Consider the following 27505-nt stretch of genomic DNA (forward strand, 5'->3'; position numbering starts at 1 on the left):
ACTGGCCAGGCAAGACTGGGAAATTGAAAATAGAAGGGCACCACTTCACTCACAAGTAAGGAAAGGAATTATTGAGCAGCATTCTTTCTTGACTGTAGAGTGCACAGCACTGACTCAAAGGCTGGCCAAACAATGAACAGTCTACTGTTTAGTCACCAATTGGGTGACCTTCATCTCAGTAACCAAGTCATCGCCACCCAACTTTCTGAAGCAGTTGTTTGTTGTTGTTGTTGTTGTTCCTGGAAGTACAGCAGGTTGAACCAAGCCGTGTACTCAAGTGCATGAAAACACATCAGTAGACTATGGAGAGTCTATCTTTATCATAGCAGTAAAATCAAAGAGATAAGAAAATGGATATAGGGACCACATTTTTTTTCAAGGCCAGTGCCTTAACTTTAGAGATACGCTAAGGTGATGAGTTCAAGGCAGGGAAACTAGTTTACATCAGAAGAGAATTTTAATTTATCTTTATTTATATAGATAATTATATAGATTTGACTGGGCAGAACTTTTTCTTCTGTCATACACACTTTTTGGTATCAGGTTTCTTTTTTTATATAAAATAACCAGGTGAAGTAGCAATATAAATCAGTACATTCCTTGAGCCAAATGGCCTGTTTGCAACAATGGGATTAAAAATAGAAAAAAATATCCATGCGTGCGTAAGAGCAAAAAAGGAAGAGACTGGCTTTTAAAAAAAACTTGTAAAAGGCAAATAGAAACATTGACAGAAACAGCACAGAATACGACAAATTTGTGAAAATTAAGCTAATTTCATCCTTACTTTTACATTTTAAAGTGCAAAGAAGCGTAAGATTTTTTAAAGGCTACATCATACAAGCAAATTATATTCCCCCTCGTGCTTAAAAAATAATAAGCCTAGACGATATATTTTATGGACAGTACTGGAAAAGATGCCTACATCTATTGTGTAGCACCAAGAATTGATATGCACAACCAAAAACCCCAATAAAACCCTAATAAAAGTCATATTTATTTTTGCTTGTTTGTTTTTGTCTTAAGATTTTCTGCCCTATAACAGCAGACAAGCTCATCCCTTGCCTTGGTAAGTGAGGAAACTGTGTATTTTATTCAGCTGACTGCCATAGGCTCCATCAATTTGGCATTGGAGTAAGAAAGAAGACATAATATTAAAGAGAATGCATACATCTGCAAACACACACGCGTGAACAAGATGGGAGACAATGAGTAGCAATCATAAAGGACAGAGGCAATGCAAACCTAGAGATTTATGGGTCTCTCACACACCTACACACTGAATTATCTTGGTCTGATGCGCTACGAAATTGGAGGAACATAGTTGCTTCTGGGCTGTTCCTGGACCAAAAGCTTCTCTGCACAGGGTTTGCCAAGGTAGGGAGCACTGGGGAGGCAGAGATGCTGCCGCAACAGTTTGGAATTAGTCCTCTGGTGGTGACAGACACTCAGTACCCAAAGGTTTCCTGTGAAGCATAGACCATGTAGAGGAAGCCATCTTCATCCTTCTCTTGCTCATAGATCTCAGAGATTGGGGTGGACACGCTCACCATGCTGTGCTGGTTCACCAATAGGAAGAAAGCCTGGGTTGGATTCAGCTGTAGCCGGCGCCTGAGGAAGTGCAGAAGGCAATTATTGAGCCTGAGTTAAAATAGGAGCATAATAGAGCATGCACAGCAAGAGATTGGGCACCAATATCACAAATGACTAAAAACTAATACAGATTTCGGCGCTATGTTATTACCTGTTCTATCCTCAGTTTAATAAATGTGCACTGCACAGCCACACCAGTTTTCTTACCTTCCTTTTCTGTTTTTTTTTTAATCCCCATAATGCAGGCTATGCAGCAGGACAGCAGTAGTAATGAAAGCATCTTAACAAGATATTTCAATGGGAATTTTAGTCCCAACACATCCTGAAGACAGTATGTTCATTTGCAACAGACCTCCCAATCATGCTGCCTTCAGAATGTGTCAGGGCTTTTTTTTTTCCAGAGAGGGTGGAAAAAAAACTGCGTTGGTGAGGGTCAGGTTGGGCAAGACTGCTTTACACTTTTCATCCAGGGGTTTACTCCTAGTTTGGATACTGACAATTTTAAGCACTCATATTTCTACCATATTCAATTATACACATTGCAAAATATCTGCTGCCTTGCTTTACCCATACTTGTCTCTCTTCTGCATGCATTAATCATTTTGGAAGGCCTTCAAAGTGTCCTTCTGCGTGATTTGCAGTTGGCGGCAAGAGCTAATCCAAATAAGGAGTATGGGCTATGAAGCTGTTTAATTCTCAAGAATGTGCAGTTTCAGAGAAGAGGCAGAAATTTATTATACTTCTGATGACCCTGATAACTGCATCTTGATAACTGCAGGTGGTGAATTAGTCCAAAATGCAGGTAAGAGCTGGTGCAAATCTGCAACCTCAGTGCAGAGTTATCTAATCCCCAAGTCTACCCATCTTCCTGGAAAGGCAGAATTGTCATTACTGTCCTTGTATTACTTCAGCTTTGGGAACCAATTGGAGCTGGCTTGAGAGGGTGATACCTTCCAAACAACTGCCTATATACCTGTTCAGTAGGAGGCAATGGATTATGGAGGCGTCCCATCGGTAAGTAAGGTGGTAAGCCATCCTGTTGCATTTGGGAACACACTCATTCTAATGCTTGGCACTCTAAACTTCTACCCCAAATCTTTCCCTGATTTAAGCCAGCTTCCTTTCTTCCAGGTCCATGAGGAGATGGTTAAAAGGCAAGGCGCTCTACAAGGAAAGAGAAGTTGCTTTCATGCCATAGGCAACCAAATTCTGAGCACTATTCTACTCAACAGGAAGGATGCTCCATGCTCCTTTGATACCCGCAGCAAATCACAGCTGCTTTGAAATATTTCACTTACCGGATTATTTTTACCAATTCACTCATATTGACATGATCAGGAACTAGAAATTTGGTCTTATCCAGAACAGGTAGCTGCTTCTCCCCTTTGTATCTCTCAATAATGACCTAATGAGGAAGAAATTGGGCACTGTCAGGTCCTTTCTTGCCCAGCAAAATCAAGAAAACAATCCTTATTAAGGTGGTGAACATTATTTGCGAGCATGTAACACTTTTTGGGATCCAGAGAACTAAGAGGATTGGGTCCTTTTTTACTGATTTGTTCCAGATTATTTTCTAATTTTAAGTTTGTAACCTGTGGTCTGAAATGCAGGAAACAAAGGAAAAAGATGTTTTTAAAATGGTTCGAATTTTGCAAGATCACCAAATCTTGTGGGATTTTGGAATTCCCACTCAAAATCTCATTAAATTTCAAGCAAGAACACAAAAATATGCAAGATCCTGTGGTCTCATGAGATTTGAACCATTTTAATACTTTACATTTTTTAAAAAAATATTTTTTATCTAATTTAAGGGCCCCAAGAAAGCCCTTGGAGAAGGAGGTGCAGGTACTGTATTGCTGAGCTGATTTATGTAGAAAGTCTGTAAAAGCTTTCTTTAATAATGTGGTGTGAAAAGTGAAAGGTCCCCTGTGCAAGCACTGAGTCACGTCTGACCCTTTGGGGGGACGCCACTTTCGTGACGTTTTCTTGGCAGATTATAGCGGGGTGGTTTGCCATTGCCTTCCCCATTTGTCACCTTCCCCAGCAAGCTGGGTACTCATTTAACCAACCTCGGAAGGATGGAAGGCTGAGTCGACCTGAGCCGGCTACCCGAGGATGCAGCTTCCGCTGGGATCAAACTCTGGGCAAGGTGAGAGTTTTGGTTGCAATGCTGCCGCCTACCACTCTGTGCCTACCATGAGGCTTAATAATGTAAGGCCCGTAAAAAGGAAAGATAGGGAACCACTGTTCTACATCAACAGAAAATGAACAATTAAAATGGTGTTAAATCATACACTAGACAAAGAAGGTACTACTATGAAAAATGATTATCCAAAAAGAATAATGAACTCAAAACCATATCATTATACTTTTGCTTTATTATTATTACTATTACTACTGCTTCCTTACTGAGTGGTCACAGAAAGAAAAACTTCCATGATGGCCTAAATAAAACTAAACCCCAGAAATCTGTATCTAGCAAAAGATATTTAGGACCAAATTAAATATGTAATAAGCAACTGCATCTGTTAAGTACAAGTTCTAGATACACACTGGTGATATATGATCATCAAACAAACTCTACCTTTGAACACAGGTGGCTGAAGAATCCCTACATGTAAGCAGATGCTCACCCAGAGGAGTTCTATATGGTCATAATGGCTATTCAGAGGTCCTAGTTAAATGTCAACAGCTTGCCTGTAGGGGTTCCTCTTCAAACATCTGCACTCTAGTTGTGGATGTCAATCTGCTACGTGTTATTGGGGGGCAGCAACTGTATTCCATGACAGTAACACATGGAAGATGACACAGAAATATCAAGGACTTTCTCACTTTAGAATGGCAGACACAACAAGTTCAGTAACACTCATGGTGGAGAATTAACTTTGCGTGGAAAGCCAGCATATCAGACAAGCTTAAAGGTCACTTTCCCACTGACACCCTAGTTCTTCATATTTCAGTTCACTATGGAAAAACAATCACATACACAAGTATTGCCTCTTTTTGTTTTGCTATGTCTGTTTATATTCCCATGCTACAACTAAGTTATTTTCTAATCTTGTTCTTTTCACAACTCTTTCTGTATATGGTTACAATCCATAAACATTAACTTACTTACAGTAACTACCTATAAAAGGAGCTGGCTATTAGCTCTTGTTGAATGAGAGTATTTACGTGCCAATTCCTAATCAGGTCACATTCTCACCAAGGGTATACAATGCTTGCAGCTGCAGCCTTTATTTCAAAAGAAAAAGGAAACTAAGTATGAAATATACAAACAGTTGCTTAGTTCTGTGCAATAATAAAAAGGACTATCATTTGTTTTGACATTCCCCATAATCATGCAGAGGAGACAGTTGAGCTGATCACTCATCTGTATTGGGGCTGCACAGGGTGTTTTGGGTGTACAGATTACTCTTAATTGCTTCTCTGAGTTTTTGCAAGCTTCTGTTTGAGCTGTCAGTGATAGCATCCAACCACCTGCCCTCTGTCAGCTCCTTTTTCAGCTGGCCCTCATTTTTCCAAGCATCAGTGTCTTCTCCAGTGACGCTTGCCTTCACATTGTGTATCCAACATAACTAGGCTTTAGCTTCATTATTAATGCTTCCACTGAGCAATATGGTTTTACTTCATCTAATATTGAATTATTTATTCTTTATGTGATCCAGAGTATTCTCAACAGTTTGCTCAATATCACACATCAGAGGCATCCATTTTTCTTTCTTTTCTGATCATCCAGTTTGCACAGCTATATATCAAAACTGGGAAAACCATGGCCTTGACAACATGTGCTGTTGTTAGTGTGATATCTCTGCATCTTAATGTTTTGTCTAGAAGTCTCACTGTCCTTCTAAGAAGCAGGCCTCTCTTTGGTCCATTGGCTACCGTACAATAACCATCCCTGTGAATTTTTGAGCCTGGGAAAATGGGGACTGCTACTACTTCAACTTCATCTGTCTGCACTGAGCTGGCAGCGTATTGACATAATCTTAGGGTTTTTTTTTTAATATTGGCAAGCAGACTGGCTTCTGCACATTCCTCTTTCAACTTCAAAAAGAGATTCCTTAAATCTTCCTAATTTCTAGTTCTCAGCAGAGGTCATCAACATATTTTACGTTGCTGATGTTTCTTCTAGCAACCTTAGTTCTAGAAGAAATTTCTATTTCTTCTAAAACAATATTTCTCATAATATATTCTGCATGTAAGTTAAAAGAATAGGGAAACAATATACAACCTTAACACACTCCCTGATGAAGCCTGAATTTCAAAACTTGCATTATTTCATTAGCATGTGAAATAAAAACAATTGTTTTGTAGTTTGAACATTCTTTAGCACTGCCCATTTTTCGTATTTGAATATAAATTGATCTTTTCCACTCCCTTGGCCAATTTGGTGTAGTGGTTTAAGCATCAGGCTAGAAACCGGGGGTGTCCTGACTCCCAGGAAACACTCTGAGACAGGGAACTGTTCTCTAATGTTTTATTGCTAATACATAACAGTAATCCTAACAAACTGAACAAGCGTGGGAAAAACCCAGCCATATAAACCCCGCAGGTTAAGGCGGTCCCAATCTGTGCCTCTTGGAATGGCTCACCAATTCCTCAGTGCTACGCATGCGCTTAACAGTCTGGAAAGGAGCCCCCTGCTTGCCATCCTTACTCATGACAGGGGGACTGTAGTTCCGCCTTAAGTGACCTTGGGCCAGTCACTCTTTCTCAGCCCTAGGAAGGAGGCAATGGCAAACCACTTCCAAAATCTTGCCAATAAAACTGCAGGGACTAGTCCAGGCAGTTGCCAGGAGTCAACACTGATCTGAAGGCATGCACATGTGCACGCACACACACACAAAGTGTCTTGCTTAATACTGGCTTAGCATAGTGATGTGTGAATCCAACCACTGTGTTTTAAAATCCATGAATAATGGCATAGCATGTCTAAACACCATGTTAGGCAACTGTGGTCTATTCAACAAATCATGGTTGTCAAAATTGTTGCTTAGCCATACAGTTTATGCAACGTGCAGGTTAATATCTACAATCTCCATCCCCTTAAATACAAATCTTTGTCATTTTATTTTTGTTTACTCTGTGTAACGCTACAGGCAATCAGCCTTCTTTGGCAAGTAGGAATGTCACATTTTCAGATAGGACTAAAAAGATTATCAAAATGCTGCCTTCCTTTCCTAGGGTAGCTGTGTTACACTTTGAGCCAAATCAAACCTAACACTAAATAAGTAGCATGCTGCTGCATGCTGCTGCTCCTTACTCAAAAGGAACCATGGGATGCCCACTCTGAACTGGAAATGAAGCTTGAGAATGTGAGGCACAATCCTTTGCCCCCCATGGTCAAAATCCAGAGGGGACTATACAGCAGCAATTCATATGGCCAAAAGAGGACCCACTGTGTTTTATGCACAAGTGGCTTGTAGCCAGAGAAGGCTATGCTAGAAGCAGCTTGTAGCTTTTAAACCAACTTGTTAGTTTCTATCTATGTCAACATAATTAAACTTCAGTTCTTTATGCTTGTATTCTGGTGCTTGTCAATTGCCTGCCACAGAAATGTGCAAAACTGAAGAACAGTTATTTTTATTCTTTTTAATGCTTAAAATGAACTTATTTCCTTCAAGCAACTATTTACAAAACTGAAAAAAAATTGTGGATGACTTTAAACAAGTTGAAAGTTAAGGATACAAAAAAACAAAACAAAACCCCTCCTATGTCTGCCCCCTCCTCAAGGCTGGGAACAGCTAGCAGTCACATGGGGTAATTAGGAGCTTTCAGTCAATCATTCACTGAGGTTTGCAGGGTGCTTTAGAAGAGGGGTCATGTGTCACAGCATCTGGCCAACCCTGACCTCAAAAAACTAAGCATGGCCAGGCCTAGTTCATATTTGGATGGAAGGCCATGAGGAAATCCTAGAGCTATAGGATAGACTGTGAGGTTGAAAAACTCAAAGGGAGGCAATAGCAAACCATTTCCTTACTGTCTCCAAACAAACTACATGAATCTGTGCATTGACTTGAATGTCTCTTCACCTTTAGAAGAATAACAAACTGATTTCTGAATACAGCTAGTTACTTCTAAAATTGCTGGTGGTTAATTACTACAGTGAGGGAAACACCACCATTTCTTTATAGCTGGGTTCAGAGATGAAGCCAATTTTGTTTTATGCACAAAAAACACATTATCGTTTATGGCAGAAATTAGCAGGATTTTCAGACAGTGGATGCCAGCATCACAGGGGCAAAATTACCCTCTTATTTTAAATTCTTCTTAAGATCTCATGTGAGAAAGCAGATGTGGTTATCTCACAAGAGTTGGGTCATTCTCCCAACTCTTCTGTCCTGTCCTCCTGGGCCTTGGGCTAGGGTAGATGGAGCCCTTTGCTGGATGTTTCCATATGTTTTGCACTGAGTGGCCAGCTCCCGTCTTGTTTATCTATTTTGCACTGTGTTTTTATCTTTGGGGGTTTTTTTCTGGCTATATTATGAGCTGCCCAGAGTCAGTTTGGAGTTGGGTAGCACCTGAATTTAAATGAATGAATGAATGAATACATAAATATATATTTTTACATTCTGGGGATCAGTGCTTGCTTACAGTAATATGTGAATCTTCTTTCCTACCCTCCACCTGCCTCACTGGAGAGAGAATTACTTGATTGGACAGTATAACTCTGGGGTTCCCAGCATCCACTCGGGGATACCAATATGCCCACAGACTCCTCCCCTGGCACCTCCTCACCTGACTCTGTCCTTTTAAGAAACAAGAGGTGAGCATGCTGCAGTATTACCTTTGCTTTCATGAATGCCTATAGGTTCCAAATGGCTCTGCAATCTTTTTTTTTTAAAGAAACAGTACATGGTGGCAAACCATTTCTTTGTTTGGAATATCTCCACCAGCCCACAAAAAGGAAAGATAAGTGGCTTGTAAGGATGGTGGGGGTGCGGGGTGGGGGAAGAGCTCCTGCTCTGGCAAATTGGTGCCTTGTAGCTGGTTAGTGTCCCCACAACAGCTGTTTTGTGAATGAGCAAGTCTATCCCAGCAGCTGTTTAAGAACTTTTTCTCAAAACTCCAAATGCGCTCATCAAGATTGGAGATCCAGGTATAGGCAACACTAACTTTTGCCTCACCAAAACAAAACAGCATGCTTCTTCGCTGGCCAAGGTGAATGGCTACATTGCATGACAAGGGGAATCTGGATTCTGAATGGCTTGGCAGCAAAGTCTCCATCCCAGGCTGAAAACATCGGTCAGTTTTTATAGACTTACTAGCAGACACATTTAACTTAATACCGAAGCTACAAGGCCCCTGTGAGTAGGACAGATTCATTCGCCTGTCATTTATCATCTTCACACTATTTTTGATGTGTGTATTTAAAGCATTTTAAATGCACCTCTGAAAATACAATGCTCAAGTTGAACCATTAAAACCTTTTTTCATAGAAGAAGAACATGTAACACTTTTATACTTAAAAAGCTACAGGGCTGCTGAGAGAGGCTATAAAAAGAAGTTTAAATGCCATTTCCATTCCTTGCCATACATTCACTTGGCAAATTACAAATATTTTCATATATTACATTTTGGCTACCTACTGTCCAATATTCAGGAAAGCTGGCCAACTGATCCAGGAGATTAAGGGGTTTTTTTTAATCAGTATTCCACAAAAAGGGTACTCTACTGTTACTTCTAATTTGCTGCAGCATTTTTTAAAATGTTTTTTAATGTATATAAATAATAATAATACAACCATCTATTTCTTATTTTCCTTTCTAGCAAATGTGGTCAATGCAGCCTTATAAATAAGACCACAGAGTTTGCGAAACATTTTACCAGCCTGCTGGGGACTGGAAGAATGGATGAGACTCCTAAGGCAGTCCATAAACTACCCCGATACAGATAGAATTCCCTGTTGCCAAATTACCCCATGGGTGCACCAACCTTTATGTTAGCTCTACATGACTAGCAAAAGGAGAATTATCTAAAATTATCAAATGTAATCTAATTTTCCTTTATTTGCACAGATAACAATTTTTAAGCTAAAAGTATATACAGCCTGGCTGTTAATCGAAACATTAATCTTCTAAAGCCTTGCAGAATGTTGCAGTGGTGACAAAGCTGTCTCAAAAACACGAAGCCAGATTGAGATGTTTTAAAAATCTCCTTCTCCCCTATGGTCTCCTTGGCTCATTTTAGGTAGCAGAAGCTGTCCGTGATTCACCTAAAAACAACCAGCTACCAATATACTTAGGGCAAGGTTATATGGTCATGAGATCTAGCAGGGACACAGGAATTGGCAGGTGGGGAAAAGAAAGTTAATATAGAGAAGGAGAAGATAGCTTTGGAGAGAAAAATGATAGTGCTGAATCATTTCAGGCATTAAATAAGATTATTTTGAAGTATAGCAGAAGCTTTGATATCACCTCCTTTGGGGCTGTGTATTTGAGACCAAGTTTAGCATCCAAAAAATCTTAAAAATGAATTCCTAGTCTTTAGTCTATCTGTTCCCTTATCATCTGCTAGATGCTAGTAAGAAAGCTGGACTAGAACTATACAAAACAGAATTCACCTCCTTTCCCTTCTCCAGGATGGAAGTTGGCTTAAATGTTGAAGCTGGGTTTCATTCCTTCATTTCTATTACTTCTACTGTTACTAATAAAAATGGCACAATTTGAACAATATTTTAAACAGAAGTAGGAAAAACTTTCTCCTATTTTCTCCACAAGTCATTCACATCTTATTCAGATGTAAATTGGCAGGTTTCTTGGACTCAGTATCAGATGTATGACATCTGACACTTGGAGCAGAACTTAAGACAGCAAACTTGTGATAGAACAGCTGCTGAAAAGAGTCTCATCCTGAATTCTCCCATAAAGTTTTAAGGTCAGTGTATCTGCTCTTGAACCATTCCCTAGAATCCTGTGAACAGTACTAGAGACCCCAACATAATTTGTTATCCAGCAACTTTCACTGCTTCCTTGTATGGAAGTCAGGTTCTTAGTATCAGATGACCAGAAAAGAAAACAAGGCTAGAGCTGAAGTATTCAATTTAGATAAAATTCTGCAGCACATATACTCACAGACATCAAAATAACGAAATGTTCATTGTGACTTCACAACACAAGCTTTGTCCTTTTGTATTTGTGTTGCAGTGCCACACACAAGAATGGAAGGGGAGGAGTTTGCATCACAAAGTCATCATGCAAGTTTGTCATTTCCCCCTACTTGCTGTCTTGTTTATCTCTCCCCACCCGTGCCTATGCTTATAACTTACTCTTTATCTAAATTGGAACAAAAGGAATTGGATGAAGCTAGCTCTGTCAGCTGACTGTAAGTTGGTGAAGTAGATGCTCCAAGGATGCATTAAAAGAGAGCAATTCAAATTTTAACAAAGGCACACATTTAGCTTTTCCTGTTCACCTTGTACTGGAGAGGTTAATGGGAATGCTATGGGTTACAGTGAGAGAGACTTATTTTAAAATCTCATGGTTCCTTAATGTGTTTTACATTACTTAAAGAGGTAAAGCATTAAAACCATTGTGAAACAGTTAAACTACATGCCAAATGTCATCAGTAAACTTGAAAGGGATAATGTGTGGACTGTGATCTGTCAACCCAGCCCTAACATAAACCATGTTGTTTGGGGATTTGACTTATTTTATTTTTCCTAATATGTATTCTACTGTTCTGTCCACGCAACACTCAAGGCAGCTTACCATAAAAATACAAACTATAAAACATACTGTATAAACAATAGAATGAAAATTAGAGCAAAAAGAAAACCAGTATACTTGTGTAATAATTTCTGAACCAGTCACTTATACAGAAATATTTTGGAAGAGGGCCTTCAGAATGCACAGCACCACTTTGCAAATTGTTAAAGCAGGTGCATCTTTTCCTAAGCTGGCACAGCTGTTTCAGAAACTGCTCCCAGCTATCTCTACATGTATGAGCAAGTACAGCCCTTTAGCTCTGCACTTCAAACAAAGACAGCCAAGAACAGCTTCTGAAGCAGTGTGAGAGCTGGGGGAAAAAAAGATAGTTTCAACAATTTGAGAGAGGTGCTACTGTGTATCCCCAAGCATTTTTTTTTGAAGGACTCATACTACTAACAAAGGTCCATCTATCTAATATATTGGCTGGAGCACAACTGCTGCATTCAATATGTAATTGACCAAGAGAGTTTCATCATAAAATTTATTTATTTCATCATCAATTTTAATTGATACATAGCATTCAAAGCATCCAAATATCCAAATGGCAATCTCTTTAAATTAGTTTCTTGTTTCCTTTTTTGCCTGGAAATGGGTTTTGGATGCTTATTTTGGTTGTCACATTCTACACGATTTCTCTGTGCAATATTCATATAACCCAGTTGCTGATTAATATTCATGTAACTGAGTTGTTGATTAATAAAAGTTTGCAGAACCTGCCTATGCAAATTTTCTGCCTTTGGGCAAAAACGTTTTGGTATGAAATTTTATCCCTAGTGGCAGGAAAAAAGAAACAAGCACTTAAATTATTTTATCACCTAAGAACAATAAAGGGAAGAAAATAAGAAAAAAAAGTTTAGAGAATTATTGGTGGCAAGCCTCTGCTATGCAATATGATTTTTGTAGTAAAACAAACTACCAGACTCCATTTTGCTCTAGAACAATAGAAATGACATAAAAAAGAATGTTTATATATTAACATCACCATGTAATAAACAAGACACTATACTTCCACTCACATAATCAGTTATTACTATGGCAATGGAATATTCACGGATACACATGGATAATATAGCAATGAAAATTCCAGTTCCAAAGAAATCGTTTGGAAGGAAAAACTCAAAGAAAAATTAAATATGATGCAAGAGAACATGGGGTACAAGCCTTATAGGAGCCAAACATTTCTGTACACTCCATGTAATAGACAGACAGCTCTTTCTCTTGTGATGATTTACTGCAGGAGTTAGTAAAGTTGACCCCAACTTCTTACCCCCGTTAGGAGACTGGCCAAAAGCAACATCTTCCTTTCCGTTCTTAACTTGGCATGAGGTATGCCTTAGTAAGAGGAGACATGTCATAACTTGACCAGTTCTCAATCACCATCCCAATCACCACTCTTCAGGGAAAGGGTCCCTCCTCTCTTGCAAGTAATTTCTGGGATTTCTAGGAGTAACACTCCCCCGTCTCCAAACCCTGAATTCAATTGTGCTATGACTCTGGTTGAACAGGTTTGCAGAAAGTCTCAGTTAAAAAGGAAATAAAGTTTATAGAACTAGTCCCTAAAATTAGCAACATATACAAAGAAACTTTCTGTGTGGAAAAAAAAGGAAATACTTTATGATCCTGGTATATTACCTACAGGACACCTATCATGGCCCAGGGATTTATATAAATTGATCTAAAAGCATAGATAATCTTCTGTACTTACTGGAATTTTGTTTGGATGCTGTTCTCGGATCTGCTGTACCTCTTTGCAACGATCCACTGTGAAAGTGAAGCATAAATGATTTAGGAATTTGAAATAATTTCCTACTCTGTCTATATATTCTATACTTCTACAAGCCTAAGAAAAATTATGGAAGAGGGAATAATGGTGGATCTGAGGTTTTTCACTAAAAATAATTCCATTGAATCATACCAATCAAAATATAGGGGCATGCTGTCAACAGTAATATTTATAAAGAAGAATATTTAGTATACCCATAGCAGCATTGCCCAAATGTTCAAGTCATTTGAGTACAAGCCCTCTTGAGATGTTCACTAAGGATATGAGCTTTACTACTCCCTCCCCATTTGCACCTCACATACAATGTACATACTTCCCTTTAATCTACCAAGAGAGATGGAGACAAAATTCTAGAATAATACCCACGTGTTCTTGAAGCATCTGACACCGTGCAATGTAAAATGAATTAGTGCCTGCCTTCTGCCCAGATATTTTTACCTTTCTGAATCAAGCAAACAATAAAAATCCATCATTTTCAGCCCTGTCCCCTCTGGAGGGTTTTTGGACCACAGTGCCCACAGGCAGTAAGGATTCCCTTGTCCTTGATTTTCCCAGCTTTCAGTCTTCTACCTCAGAGGTAAGCAGAAGGTAAGATGAGATCTACTATCTCAGATCTATTGAATTATTTGTAGCAGATCTCCAAGGATTTCTAACTCTTGAACATTTCTACTGTAAGGTAAAAAAAAATCTTCTGCATGGCTGATTTTATGTTAACTTGCTTATTTCAGAGCCTTCATCTGCAAAATAAAAATGCTAATTGGTTGATTTTGACCAAAGCCTTTTTCAGCTCTTCAAGCCTAGAATCCCTAAATCCCATATACATTTGTACATATTTCATCCTGAACCAGGAAGATGAATGTCACTGTCAAAGAAATAAATAGTAAAAATGACTTCTATTTTCTATTCTGCCGCAAAACATGATTCTGGTTAAACTAGTATTTAGTGGTAATAAAGTAGATCCTACTACTAGCATAACACCTGACTGGCAAGGTCTAGAAAGACAATACTGTAGACTAGACAGAGGCCTGGGAGGTAGAGAGGTCAATGCAAACAAAACAAAAACAATCACCTGCAATAACGGGTCTCTAGTTACCTCTTTCCCTGGGAGAGCTGATAGGAAACAGAGAGCTCAAAGCTATGTTTACATGAGATTTCATTATTAACAGCAGCATAAATAACTTATTAACTTTGGTCGGTGTCAGATATTGTTCCAGTTGTTCACAAGCAAGAACAGCGAGTTTCCAGGAAGCAAGACACAATACCATCACCTTAACTCATGATCAACAAGCCAGTGTTAAAGACAGGAACTTGCAGGTGGTTTGTTTACTTCCAAAGGATCACATGAATTGAATATTTTTGTAAGAACTGTCTTAAAGAAAAAGGGCTGGGTGGGATGAAATTAGCATTAGCCAGCACAATATTTGTGGCTAAAGTACTGAAGATTAAAATACATTTGAAATCTTAAATGCAGTCAAGCACTTAACTGAAGGCTAGCCAAATTATTCTGTTAGTGCAAGTACTACATCCTGGATCTTCCTTCTTCACAATTTTAGTGATCCAAATTATTGAAGAACGAAGTCAGAACTGGCTTCTGAGTTTCTTGTGAGCCTTATATTTTGATACTGGCAGAGAATGCTGATCTACAGAAAGATGTCAACACAGGGAAGGAGTAACTAGCACATATGTGCTAATTAAATCTTAGAAAAACAGAACTAGGAATTCCTAGAAACACACATTTCTAGTATCTAACATAGTATGACTTAAAAGTTGATATCCTGTCTGTAAGTATTAATAATAAATTAGCCATTTACCACCTTAACACAAAACTGATTGCCTTAGACACTAACTTCTGAGAGTTGTTCTGAGCCATTGTTTGGAAGCTGTCTAGAAATTAGAGATGCACCAAATCTGATTCTGGGAGTGTTTTTCACCTAGAACAGCCCATTCTATCTATACATTCTAGGAATGGCTTCTCCCATTACTCACCTATATCATCAAGAACAGGAAGTGGTTGGTCAAGTTCCAGAGTCAAATCCCTCAATTTTTAACATCTCTACTAGAAATCTTTAGCTGTGATCATCATTTAGGTTCTCCAATGCTTTATTATAAAACATAAGAAAAACGGCAGCTATGTTGGCCATGGGAAAACCAATATATATACAGGTAATCTTCGACTTACGACCACAATTAGGACTAAAACTTCTGTTGCTAAGCGAGGTGGTTGTTAAGTGAGTCATGCTTGATTTTACAACCTTTTTTGCTATGGTCGTTAAGGGAAGCACCACAATTGTTAAGTAAATCACATGGTTGTTAAGCAAATCCGGCTTCCCCCATTGGCTTTGCTTGTCGGAAGCTGGCTGGGAAGGTTGCAATTGGCGATCATGTGACCTTGGAATGCTGCAACCATCATAAGTGCAAGCCGGTTGCCAAGCTCCTGAATTTTGATCATGTGACCGCAGGGACACTGCAACAGTCGTAAGTGCGAGGACCGGTCACAAGTCACTTTTTTCAGTGCCATTGTAACTTCGAACAGTTGCTAAACTAATGGTCGTAAGTCAAGGACTACATGTAGAGGCAATACTTTTATTAGTGAACTGAAGCTGTACGAAATAATTGCAGATTTGAGTTCCAGAAACTTTTCCTTAGGTAAGTGGGGGTTTTTTTAATTAAAAAAAATTGGAAATCAGGAGAAAAGAGCTGATTGTGGAGGTCTCTTTGTACAAACTTATGTTGTTATATAGTATGATGGGGAGCTTTCAAAATGAGTTATTTATAAAAATAATAAAGGCGGGATAAAAATAAAAAAAATTAAAAATGCCCACTTGAATCTCCCGCTAACATCTCTTCCCCTTTGCTGACACTGTACACAGATCATCCTGCAATCAAGCCAACATTTCACAAAGGGTTGAGATTTTTTCAAGCTGATTACATAGCCTCAAGATTGGAGTTTATTGCTGGCTAACAGGGAGAGCTTTATTTCTGTTAAGGTTTCCAAAAGGAATTAAATCCAAATCTGAGAAAAGCTTATTTTATTCCCAGGCTTACTCAGCTGCTTTTAAGTAGCTTTTGGTCACTACCATGTAGAGTTATACAAAAATATAGTTGAGAACAATGAGATCTAGCTGATGTTCTTTTTGTCATAACATTTGTGCTTTCCAAGAAGCACCCTAAACAAAGGCATTTGGAAAGCTCGGGTTTCATGATCTCTTATCATGAGACAAGCAACTTCAGCCTCCAATTTGCTCACATGTTCAAGGGGAGAACAGAAATTGAAATGTCAACAACTACTGGCAAGCTCAGAGCTGTCTTAGTCTTCTCTTCAGCCCACAACCAAACATCAGGAAAATAGCAAGAGTAGAGTATTTTATCTGATGTTCACAGCTTCATAAAGAACACGGTGACCTGTAAATAACCCAAGATAACACTGGATTGGGGCTAGGACATCTTGGAAACTTGTGCTCTTTCTCTCAGCCTCTGCAAACTGATTGCATAAAACCAAGAGGAGTGGAAAAGGGAGAGAATTGGTGTGTAGATCTAAACATAATGCATAAGGAAATCCTGTGCAGATATCCAGCTATGCCCACAACTGAACATCTGGAAAGGGGATCAGGATACAGCCGTTGTTCTGTCTACATGTTCGATATTGCATATGTACATATAACCAAGCAGTTGCTTGTTTGGGCAAATGCTTACCCTTGTGCACCAGCAGCGCATGAACGAGGACCTATCAGTCAGGTGAAAGCAGCCATTTTGGATCCTCCCAGCTGCCACAAAGGAAGCTGAATGGGCTTTACTTCCTAGCTCAGTCCAGTAAATAAATTATAATAAAATTGGCATATTCTTGAAAGTCAGGTGTATTAGCTAGGAGAGTGCTTACAAATGCTAAACTTTTTAAAAGCAAGTCAAAGGGAGGAAAAGGATATGGGAATTTAGTACTTCCTGGAAGTATCAGGCTGAATTGTATTAGGATGCTAACATACGTTAAGGTTGACTGCACTTGTGAAGGAATAATTTAACAAAAAAATCAGAATGTCTGATGTCTACCCAAGTATTTTATAAATGGATAGTACTACGATGCCCAGAAACATACTATTTAGTGACAGTACTCACTTCACAAACTAAACCTGAATTAACAAAATATGATTACTGTGATCATATAACAAGCCAAGGCAACATCTGGGTCCCCACAACATGCTGGATTATTGATTTTAGCTCAGTTAAGTGTGCTGTGCTAATCCAGCTACAAAGACCGCTAGCCCTTGAGTTTTGAAAGTACTTCAGGCTTGCCACATTTTTCCTATAAACAATATTTACTTGATCTATAATCCTGGATAGAGCAATGCACATACAGGTTCCATTGCATACAGACTTCTGTAAATCATTATGCGACTGACCACAACCTTGTATTTGGAAGCCAGAAAAAAGAAAACGAGAATACTGAGAAGGCACTGAGGGCATTATTTAATTATGGCCTTTTAAAATGATCTGTTAAATCCATTCTCATCCTCCATCAAAAATCTCAACTGAAGAGTAAGGAATAATAGTGACTCTACCACAGTACTCATGCAGAGAAATGAGGATTTCTGGTTCATGGTTTAAATTTCATGCCAATTATGAATTTGCCAGGTGGCCTCAGGCAAGCCATTATCTACTGGTCTTTTCTGAAAGGAAGAGGGTAAGAAAAACTCTGCTCAGTAAGACCAAAGAACTATCTACCCCAGCATTCTGTGCAGAACTGCAGCCAACCAGATTCTTCCAGGGAGCTCACAATAGGGCTTCCTCTTCTTAACCCCCAAGTGTCCTTGATTTAGCTTCAGTGGATGATCCAGTATTAGAGTAATAATGATTGTGATGTTACTGGACAAAGCTATAGGGCTATTACTGTATAAAGTTTATTGCAATAACTGAAATGAAGTGCTTTGAGCACAAAGGAGACTGTCATGTCAGTAACAAAAACATGAATCGCTCCTTAACCTCCACTTATATTTGATGATCGCATTACATAATTTAGATATGAATCGTCATCAGGAATATATGCATGGCCCCATATAGAATGAGATTTGGCAGAATACTCAGCAAGGAAAACTATTACAAAATGGACATTTTAACAAGCCATTTTTGGCCTGAAATGCATCAATTATATTTCAATTATTAACTTATACCTTCCACAACTATTATTTAAATAGTATATACAGTAGCCTACTTCATTATTAATTGGCTATATAACACCATGTATTTATAGACCAAAGCAGCTTTGAAGGCCCTGACCCAAGGACTTACAGACACAAGAAAAAATGAGAGTGAAATAGACGTGAGGTATATCAGACAGAACATAAGATTATTGTTCTGCATCACGTATTCTCCCAACCACCCTCTTGGGACATAAAACTGCCTTCCAATAGACACTTTTTGACCTTTCGGTCTCATATAATCAACTTTCAGGCCTGTACGAAGCCTCAACAAAGGCTCTGTTCAATGTAGCTCTTCAGAATGACATGCCAACAGCTTCTGAATGCCACCTGATGGGCACTGTGCCATTCTGCAGACCTTCTATGAGCTTATGAACATGTGCCAAAACACACAACAGCCTTCCTCCACACTTCCAAACTGATGTAAGACAAAACATTTCTTTTTCAGCATCTAGGCACTACCTCAAGAAGATTGGCCATCAGAGTTCAGGTGGCTCCAAGGAAGCCAAGCGTCTTTACACAAGCCTGTTTTTTAAATTTTCTATTACCATAGTAAGAGTAAAACTGCTTAAGAGTTTGGGGTTGAAACCAGGAGCCCTGGTTCAAGGCCTCATTATGTGACTTTAGAACAGTAACTTTCTCTTGGCCCAACCTCTCTTATGCACTGTTATTTTGACAATAAAAAGGAAGCATCTTATTTATGCCACCTTGTGCTCCTTAGAGGAAGGGTGAGATACACAGGAATATAAGAATGTAAGAGAGCAGATGTAGGGTAGAGGTTAAGGTCCTGGACTAAGAGTGGGGAGACCCACATTCTAGTCAATGCACAGTTACAGAAGCTCATTGAGTGATTTGAGGCCAATCACTCTCTCTTGGCCCAACCCACCGCACAGAGCTGTTGTTGTGGGGAAAAACAAGAGAAGCGAGAGCTGGATATGCTGCCTGGAGCTCCCAAATGAAAGATGGGATATAAATCTAATAAATAGTCACTGTGGCTTAGTAAAGGTAAAGGTTTCCCTTGACATTAAGTCCAGTCGTGTCTGACTCTAGGGGGCGGTGCTCATCTCTGTTTCAAAGCCGAAGAGCCGGCGTTTGTCTGTAGACACTTCTGTGGTCATGTGGCCAGCATGACTACACGGAATGCCGTTACCTTCCCGCCGAAGCGGTACCTATTAATCTACTCACATTTGCATGTTTTCGAACTGCTAGGTTGGCAGGAGCTGGGACTAGCAACGGGAGCTCACCCCGTCACGCAGATTCAAACCGCCGACCTTCCGATTGGCAAGCTCAGCAGCTCAGCGGTTTAACCCGCAGCGCCACCGCGTCCCTTTTGTGGCTTACTGTGGCTTACTTCACACATTATTTATCTATCTATCTATCTATCTATCTATCTATCTATCTATTTATTTTTCATATTTCTTTGCCGCCCAATTCATAACAACTCTGGATGGTTTACAAACAATTAAAAATAGAATAAAGTGTCATTAAAACAATAGACTATCAATATAAATATACAGTATATAAATATAAAAGTGTAAAATATATAATATAAATGAAAAATCTTAAATGACAATGGCTAGATTCACACATCATACTAAACCTAGCCAAGCAAACATCATGGCTTAGCAAATCATCTGAAGCAACTCACTGCAGGCATTAAATTGCAGATTAAAACTTTCTTGAGGTTGAGGATGTGGATTTAATTTGAGGGAACAAACACTTAGAGGGATTCTGATAAATATTTAATAATGGAAAAGAGAAACCACTGGTAAAAGAAACTGTGGGATAAGCGCACCTCCATTTGCCCTGATTATGAAAATGTATGTGCTTTTGGCAGTTTCTCTCACATTATTTTCCTTTTTATTGTTGGCCCAGGTGTACATGGTCGAGTTTCCATCAAGGAAGTGCTTTCGTGTTTTCTACTTCTGTGGCTAAAGCATTTCACAGACTTGCACAATGCAGCAACAGTGGCTGCCATGTGACATTACTAGAAGGAAAGATGCCACTCTGGGGACCCTCTTTCTAGGAGCCAAAAGCAAATGTCAGCAATATTTCTGAAGTACAAGAACAATGAAAATCTGACCAATGCCCCACCCTCAAACAGAGCCAGACTACATTTAAAATCTTGGTATAATGCACAAAAAAGATTTTAAAAATGCATCTGGTCATTTCCCAGCTTAATTTAGAGTTTAAAAAATAAATTGTGAAAGCAATGATACAAAATATTAAAAGGAACTTTTAAAAAGTCATAATTCTCTCTAGAAACCCACCGTCAACAAATTTTAAGTGCAGTGCATCTAAGGGCAGATAAGAGTGCTTTACAAGTGTTTTGTAAACATTCCATCTGTCTCGAACTGCCTGGTTTGTAACTGTTCAGGCTACCCCACTGCTATAAACTTTGCAGCCTGAAAAGTGCTGAAGCCCAGAGGGTACTTAACCCAGAGGCATTTTCTTTAATGCTTCTCACTCTGCTTCTTAAAGACCCTCCCCTTTTTTCCCTTTCCCAGAGTTGTGATCCTTTGCAGCTAGCTGGCTGACCCTGTTCCCCTCTGCCTTTCTTCCCAGAAAATAGAGAAAGCCAGAGAGCTGAGGAAGCAAAAAAGGATATATGGAAAATAAGCTGAAAGGCACTCAACAGTTGCAGCTGCCTGAGTTCACCATCCCACCCCCCTGCTGCTCTTGAGCTATTTTCATCCTGTTTGCTTTTGAGCTGGGACAGTTGGGGAGGGTAACTGGAGGAAGTCCAAGCACCACCTGCCTCCTCCACCCAATGGCATCCGAAACAGTTGTTGCTGGCAAACGCGGCAGGGAGAAAGCCACCCTCAGCTTCAGCCTGTTGTTTTTCTGAAGGCGGTCCACTGCTTCCATGGATGGCAGTAGAGACTGAAATGGCGAGAAGGTCAGCACAGGGCATGGCACGTGCTTTCCCTGGGTCTGTTATTCACTCTTGATTCAGAGTGTTTGTCAGTGGTTGGGGTGAGTCAGGGTGTAACAACAAGTTGCTTGAGCTACACTCACAGTTGTGGCATGTGGAAGGGTCAGAGTTATGAAAAAGACAGCCTGCAACATGAGGGCAGAACAGATTTCCTTGAGTGTATCTTTTCTGTACAGCAAAGCTGTCTTCCCCAACACAGGCACCCCCAGATGTGAGAATGTCAATAATCAACACTTCCCACTGACATTGCTGGGAATGCTGCAGGTTGAAGTCCACACATCTGGATTCTGGAGGATGTCAAGATAGCAGAAGGCTGAGGCAGTTTTGAAGCTTCTTAAAAACCAACACATTTAATGCTGTATAAACTTATGCAATAATAGATGTGTAACTCTTTAAAAAGCCACAGACTCTTTACTGATTTTGCTGAAACACTAATAAAGATAACTATTTTCTATACAGGTTTTTAAGCATTTTTATAATAATGCTTGTTTTTCCCCACAAAAATCTTTAGAACAGTTTTAACTCTGATACATTTCCTTTATCTTTAATAAATTCAAATGAACTAGAAATTTAAGTGAGGAAGCTTTGCTCAACAGAGTAATATTGCATTGTGGAAAGCTATACCAGCACCTTTCCCACAGATGTTTGAAACTACAGAAACATCCTGGGTGGGTGGGTGTGAAAAAAAAAAGGCATCACCAATCCAAGTTCCAGAACTCCAATAATTTAAGGCAGTTTCTATCAACCTGATGCCCTCCAGATGGGTTGGAACTACAACCCCGCCTCTTCTCCAGATGTTGGCCATGCTGGTTAGGTATTCTGGGATTGTAATTCCAATCTATCTGGTAGTACTAGAGTGGGGGAGGCAGGCTTGAATCCTCTTGAATCCACTTCTGTGAAAATTTTCATCCACGCCATGTACAGTTTAAAAACAACTGCATTAGTATTATGCACAAATGCAGTCATTGACTGGGCCCTATTGCTTAAGAGTTTGGGATTGGGACTAGGACCCCAAATTTCATTCCCCACTGTGTGACCTTGGACCGGTAATCTTCTTTTGACCCAATCTACCTACAAGCATTGTTTCGACAATAAAATATGGGCTGAGTGGGAAAGACCCTGTTTGTGCCACTTTGTTTCTTACGAGGCAAGGTGAGAAACTAATGTAAGAATGTAAGAGAAAATGTAGTGTCATGGTTAAAATGTGGAACTGGGAGTAGCGAGACACAGGTCTTAGTCCACCCATAGCTACAGCAGCTCACTGGATGGCTTTGGGCAAGCCACTCTCAGAGCCCAACCTACTGCACAGGTTGTGATTGTGGGGAAAAAGAAGAGGAGAAAGCGCTATGTAGGCTGCCTTCAGCTTCTGAATGAAAGGCAGAATATAAATCCAGTAAATAAGCACACAGCATATAGCAGACTGCAAAGTAATGGTATTATCAAAGGCCAAAACAGTTACTATATAGAGTGTTTAAAACTTCATCAAGAATGAGATTATATAATTACTTATGAGGAATAATGCAACATGGGAGAACTGATCAAATTTTCCACTGGCCAAAGTAAGTACAAAGTAACTATACTTTGTAGTGTCGTGCCTAATGCAGCCTAAGCACCTTTCCCACTACGAATTTTCCAGCTGTGGCCTACCTTTAGCTATGCAGAACCTAAATTCCAGGGGTAGCTGTTCTGCACAAAATTGAAGCACTACATCAAGTTGCTTTCAAGTTCAACACCACCCTCACCCAATCATGGCATCTGGTCACAGATTGGCAGCATCACATCTGCTCCTGACCTCAGATAACAAAACACAAGAGACATCTTTTCCGCTAAGAAGATTCTAGCTGCATTTCATGATGTGATTAGGAAATCAGTTCCATTCCATTCATCCCTCCCTGCCCCAAATTCTCCATTTACAAAATGGGAATGACAATAATGTCTTCTACATGATTGATTTGAGGCTGAAAATGCTTAATGTCTTATCTGCCTATTTACAATTGATAAAAGTTACCCCAGGGCAACTTGGAAAAAAAGCTTCTGAATATCAGGAAAAAAGAAAGTTTTTTCTTACAGGCTAGTGGCTGTCTTGAGTACTTGCCAGGGTAGAAATAAATGAAACTCTTTCCCCACAGATTATAATTCATTTAAGAATACTTTGAGTACTAGAGATTCAGGACCCCAAAATACAAAGAATAATTAACAGGGCCTTCAATGACAAAAGATGAAACAATACAATCATGGAAGATATTCAGTGGCACAGAATTATAATTCAGCCATGAGAGCATTCTGGTACCCTCTAGAGACATTTCAACTTCTACCCCCAGGACATGGAGGAAGGAATTACAAAGACTAATCTCAACACACAATAGCTGAACTAGAATTCACTGTAAAATTTTAAACCATTTTGCATTGAATTAAAGTATGACCAAAGTATTTATCATAATGCAGATGACAAAGTGCCCATATCTTGTCCAATAACTGGATTGTGAATAGCCACTATCTAAAGGTAATTTTCAGTCTATGCGTTTCACTTCCCTTTGACCTCTTCTTTTATTATTCCTTCCTCTCTTCCAACAATAGAGAGAGAGATGAAGTACTCTTCAACAATGATCCACAAAAACTAGTGGGATTATAAATTGGTTAAGACTTTGCCATGGAACTCTTTATTATTTTAAATATAATTCCATGAGGAATGTTAGGAGCCACAGTTCAGAACATTTAGAAGGCACAATATTCTCTATTGTTACAGAACATTAAACCTCCTTGGTTTTTGAAAGTGTACCTTTGATATCATACAATACTTCTAAAATTGGTATCTGAAATAAGGTAACTCTTAAAACAAAGCTGTATGTTATCATTTAAACTCTTTTTCAAGCTTCAGGTAGTTTTCCACTGCAATCCTAAACCCTACTTAGATGAACAACAAGTTGATTTTAATCAAACAGATTTTCAAAAGAGAAGGGTTTGGTGGCGTGGAAAAGAAGAAAACTAGACAATAGACCTGTGCCTATCAACCAACTGAAAACTCTTGTTGAGCTGGGTTGGAAGTCTCACAAAGGAGAGTTAGCGCAAGAACCAGAAACAATAACACAGTATAAAAGTAGAGGACACAGATGGCTGCTTTGACCTACACAAACATAATGGTAACCTAGCATTCAAAATACAAGAAAACGCTTTATTATTACTCATTGGCATTTTTTGATGAAATGCAAACCTGACCAGTAACTATTCTTGCAACCTCTCACAAAACTATTCATCTCCCAGAGATGAAACATACGATCAGCAATCTCTTGCACTATTCCAGTTTATCTCAGTAAGGCCCTTAAGGGGTAGCTTCTAAAAAAACCCCTCCCTTCTACATAAATCCTATGCTCAGGAAAAAAAATCAAGTGTGCATTCTTGTTTCATATACTTTATGTTTTCCTTTTGGTCAGCTTTCTTATCACCTGGGTGGTCAAAATAGAATGTTTTGACAAAAATCAAGAGAATTGAAAATACAGTCAAAATCATGCAACCTGGACAGAGGAGGATCCAACTACAACAGTGTTGATAATGTGTGTTGTATGCACATCCAGACAATTAAAAGGCCTACTCTTGAACCCATCACCTTAATTACTCAAACTGACTTTATCTTACAATGTTCATAAGGACTAGAAACAGTCTTTCTTTACAAATCAGAAATTATAGACAACTATCACCAAGAGAATGAGAGCCAGTTTGGTATAGTGCCAGCTGGGTGACTTTAGGCCAGTCACTTCCTCTTAACTCTAGGATGTAGGCAGTGGCAGACCACTTCAGAAATCTTGCCAAGAAAACTGCAAGGACTAGTCCAGGAAGTTGCCAAGAGTCAATACTGCTCAAAGGCATGAGAAAGAAAGAAAGAAAGAAAGAAAGAAAGAAAGAAAGAAAGAAAGAAAGAAAGAAAGAAAGAAAGAAAGAAAGAAAGAAAGAAAGAAAGAAAATGACCAAGAGGAGATTGTCAGCATCACATTTAAAGTACTTCTGCTTTGAAAGTCAGTGGCAGCACACAAAAACTAAACAAAAACTAAACAATTTAGTGAATACTTAGCAAAGCATAAACATGAAATACATACAAGTCTAAGTTAAATTACTAATTAAAAATGACCAATACTCAGCTGGCATAACAAGAGTGGTGTAAAATGTGTTTTCAATGCCTTTAAACTCTCCCATATAAAATTGAACCCATCCCATACGGTAATTTCCTCTGCTTATTCTAATCCTTGGAGGGAAGGAAGTCAAGGACTTATCCCTCCCTTTGGTTTCTGCATTATTTTAAAACCATAATTTTTGTTTACAGTGGGAACACCAAAATAGAGAGGATTGCCTCATTACACAAGGCCATACATCAGTTTATACTTGGCTCACAAGACGTGGTAGAAACGCTGAAAGCATAAACGTAACTAGCCTTTCAGTAAAGCAGGAGAGACCACGCCTACCGTCTTGGACCCAAGGAAGATTTCCACCAGAAGGGGAGCAAAGTGTCTCTTCTCCAGCATAAGTTTCTTCCTAAAGGCCTCCCCCTCCCCCTCGACAGCTTGGCTTCTTCCAAGCCGGGGCCCGTTTTCCAGCTCTGCTCTCCAAGCCTATCACCGCAGCGGCCGAGACGCAGGAATCCCATTTGCAGGCATTACATCACCAGCAGGGTACGGCGGCGGCTGCGCTAGCGCTGCTAAGTATCTTTGCCTTCTTTCCTGCCTCCGACTTGCCAGGCCCAGTAGGAAACTTGAGGCTGAGGCTAAACAAAGAGTCAGCGGGCTGTCGGCCGCTTGAGAGTCTCCCAAGTTAATCGATCTTGGGGCCTGGGAAACCACCATCCAAAAGCAACGTTTTGGGTTCTCCCCTCCCAATCTCAAAGGGCTTGAACCTGCAAGCAGCTTGGATATAGAGCCTCTGTTTGCACGACCTAGCCCGAAGTAGCCTGGCACATTTTATTCTACCGTGTTGTGTGAATCCAGAGACTTGGGTTGAGGAAATCAGGGTTTAATTAACCAGGAATAGTCGTGGGAACACAGCCGGAGAGTTTCAAGATACTATTAGGGTCTGGCAGGCACAATGCTGGGCGGGCATCAGAGGGTACTCAGTTTTCCCACCGCCACCCCGAGGAGGCAGTGTCTTCCTTTCCCCCCGGGTACGCTCGAGAGATAAGCAGCGCTGTGAATTCTTGTAACTAAGACAAAGGGCCGATCCGAGGAGACGATTATTATTAAAGGAACGGCCGAATCTGTTTAGAACTGACAAAAAAAGGAAGCATTTCTTGGCTAGTAGCGAAATCTAAAGGGACAAACAAATGGCGGCAGATTCTTCTTCCACCTGTCTTCTCCAAGGAGGTGCCCTCTGAATGTGTAGAACTACAAGGCCCCTCATCCCCACCTGACACGGCCCGCTGGTCGAGGTTTCCCATTTAGATGAAAGGCTGAAGGTCTATATGGGGAGGGGGCATCTTGAAGGCCAACACGCCCCCCCGTTTCAAACGCCACCGCGTCGCCCTCCAACCAGGCTCGCCAAGCCCGCCAGGGCGTGGGGTGGGGGAATGGAGCATCTCCACAGAAAATGGAGAGGCAGACAAGAGCTCGCTGTGCCCACCGACTGGGTTGGAAGCCAGCGGCGGCACCGCCGGGCACCTGCCCAGAAACTACCCCAGCTCCCCAGGACTCGGTCCCGCCGGTTGCTCTTTGCAAGGGGGCCGCGCCGGGATGGGTGGGACGACGACCCTGGACGCGCGCCAACTCCCCAATTTCGCCTCTTTCCCAGCCGCCGCGCCTTCTCCCGGGCGCTCCGAACCTCCCCCGCCCCCGCCACTTCCCCGCGCAAAATCCAGTAAAGACTTACAAAAGCTCCGCCGCTGCTTGAAAGGCCGGTCCGAAGGCATCTCGGCCGGGAACAGGGGACAGCGAGACCACCGCGCCTCAGCACTGACAAGAAGGTCCTCGCCAGACGGCAAAAAGCGCTGCCGCCGACGCCGTCGGGACGGGAGCGGAGTTCTCCGGAGCCACTGGGGCTTGGGAAATGGGGTCGTGAAAGCAACTGTCGCTAAGCCGCAACGCTCTCCTCCTCGGCTCGCCACCGCCGTCTGCTCCCGATCAGATAGATGAGCCACACCGATCCCCGAAGGTGGCAGCGCGGCGGTGACTTCATCCCACAGCCTCCTTAAAGGGGAGGCGCGCGATCCGCCCCTTCTGCAGTGCGGCCTCGTTGCCAGGGGCGCACCGGCCTCAGCCCCAGGCTGCCCTTGGCGGTCTTGCTAGCGCTGCGGGGCAGGGGATTCGCTTCCCCCGGA

General features: G+C 40.5%; 1 protein-coding gene across 1 annotated transcript; it reads right to left on the reverse strand.

Annotated features, from left to right (window-relative positions):
* Window positions 1-452: 452 nt before the first annotated feature.
* Window positions 453-27409, reverse strand: MAP1LC3A (microtubule associated protein 1 light chain 3 alpha). Its single transcript, XM_063297215.1, has 4 exons — window positions 27058-27409; window positions 13009-13064; window positions 2889-2995; window positions 453-1608 (listed from the first exon to the last, which is right to left on the reverse strand). Exons 1-4 carry the CDS (start codon window positions 27095-27097, stop codon window positions 1446-1448), a joined length of 366 nt encoding a protein of 121 aa, XP_063153285.1. The 5' UTR covers window positions 27098-27409; the 3' UTR covers window positions 453-1445.
* Between the last annotated feature and the right edge of the window lie 96 nt (window positions 27410-27505).

Source organism: Candoia aspera, chromosome 3 (assembly GCF_035149785.1).
Source record: "Candoia aspera isolate rCanAsp1 chromosome 3, rCanAsp1.hap2, whole genome shotgun sequence".
NCBI classification, from domain to species: Eukaryota; Metazoa; Chordata; class Lepidosauria; order Squamata; family Boidae; genus Candoia; species Candoia aspera.

Bases quoted from the DNA above. Each gene is read 5' to 3' on its own strand.
- MAP1LC3A (XM_063297215.1), bottom strand. From the start codon at position 27,097: ATGCCTTCGGACCGGCCTTTCAAGCAGCGGCGGAGCTTTT. The intron at 13,065-27,057 runs GTAAGTCTTTAC...TCACTTTCACAG, and splicing joins CAAGCAGCGGCGGAGCTTTT to TGGATCGTTGCAAAGAGGTA. The intron at 1,609-2,888 runs GTAAGTGAAATA...GCACTTCCTCAG, and splicing joins GAATTGGTAAAAATAATCCG to GCGCCGGCTACAGCTGAATC.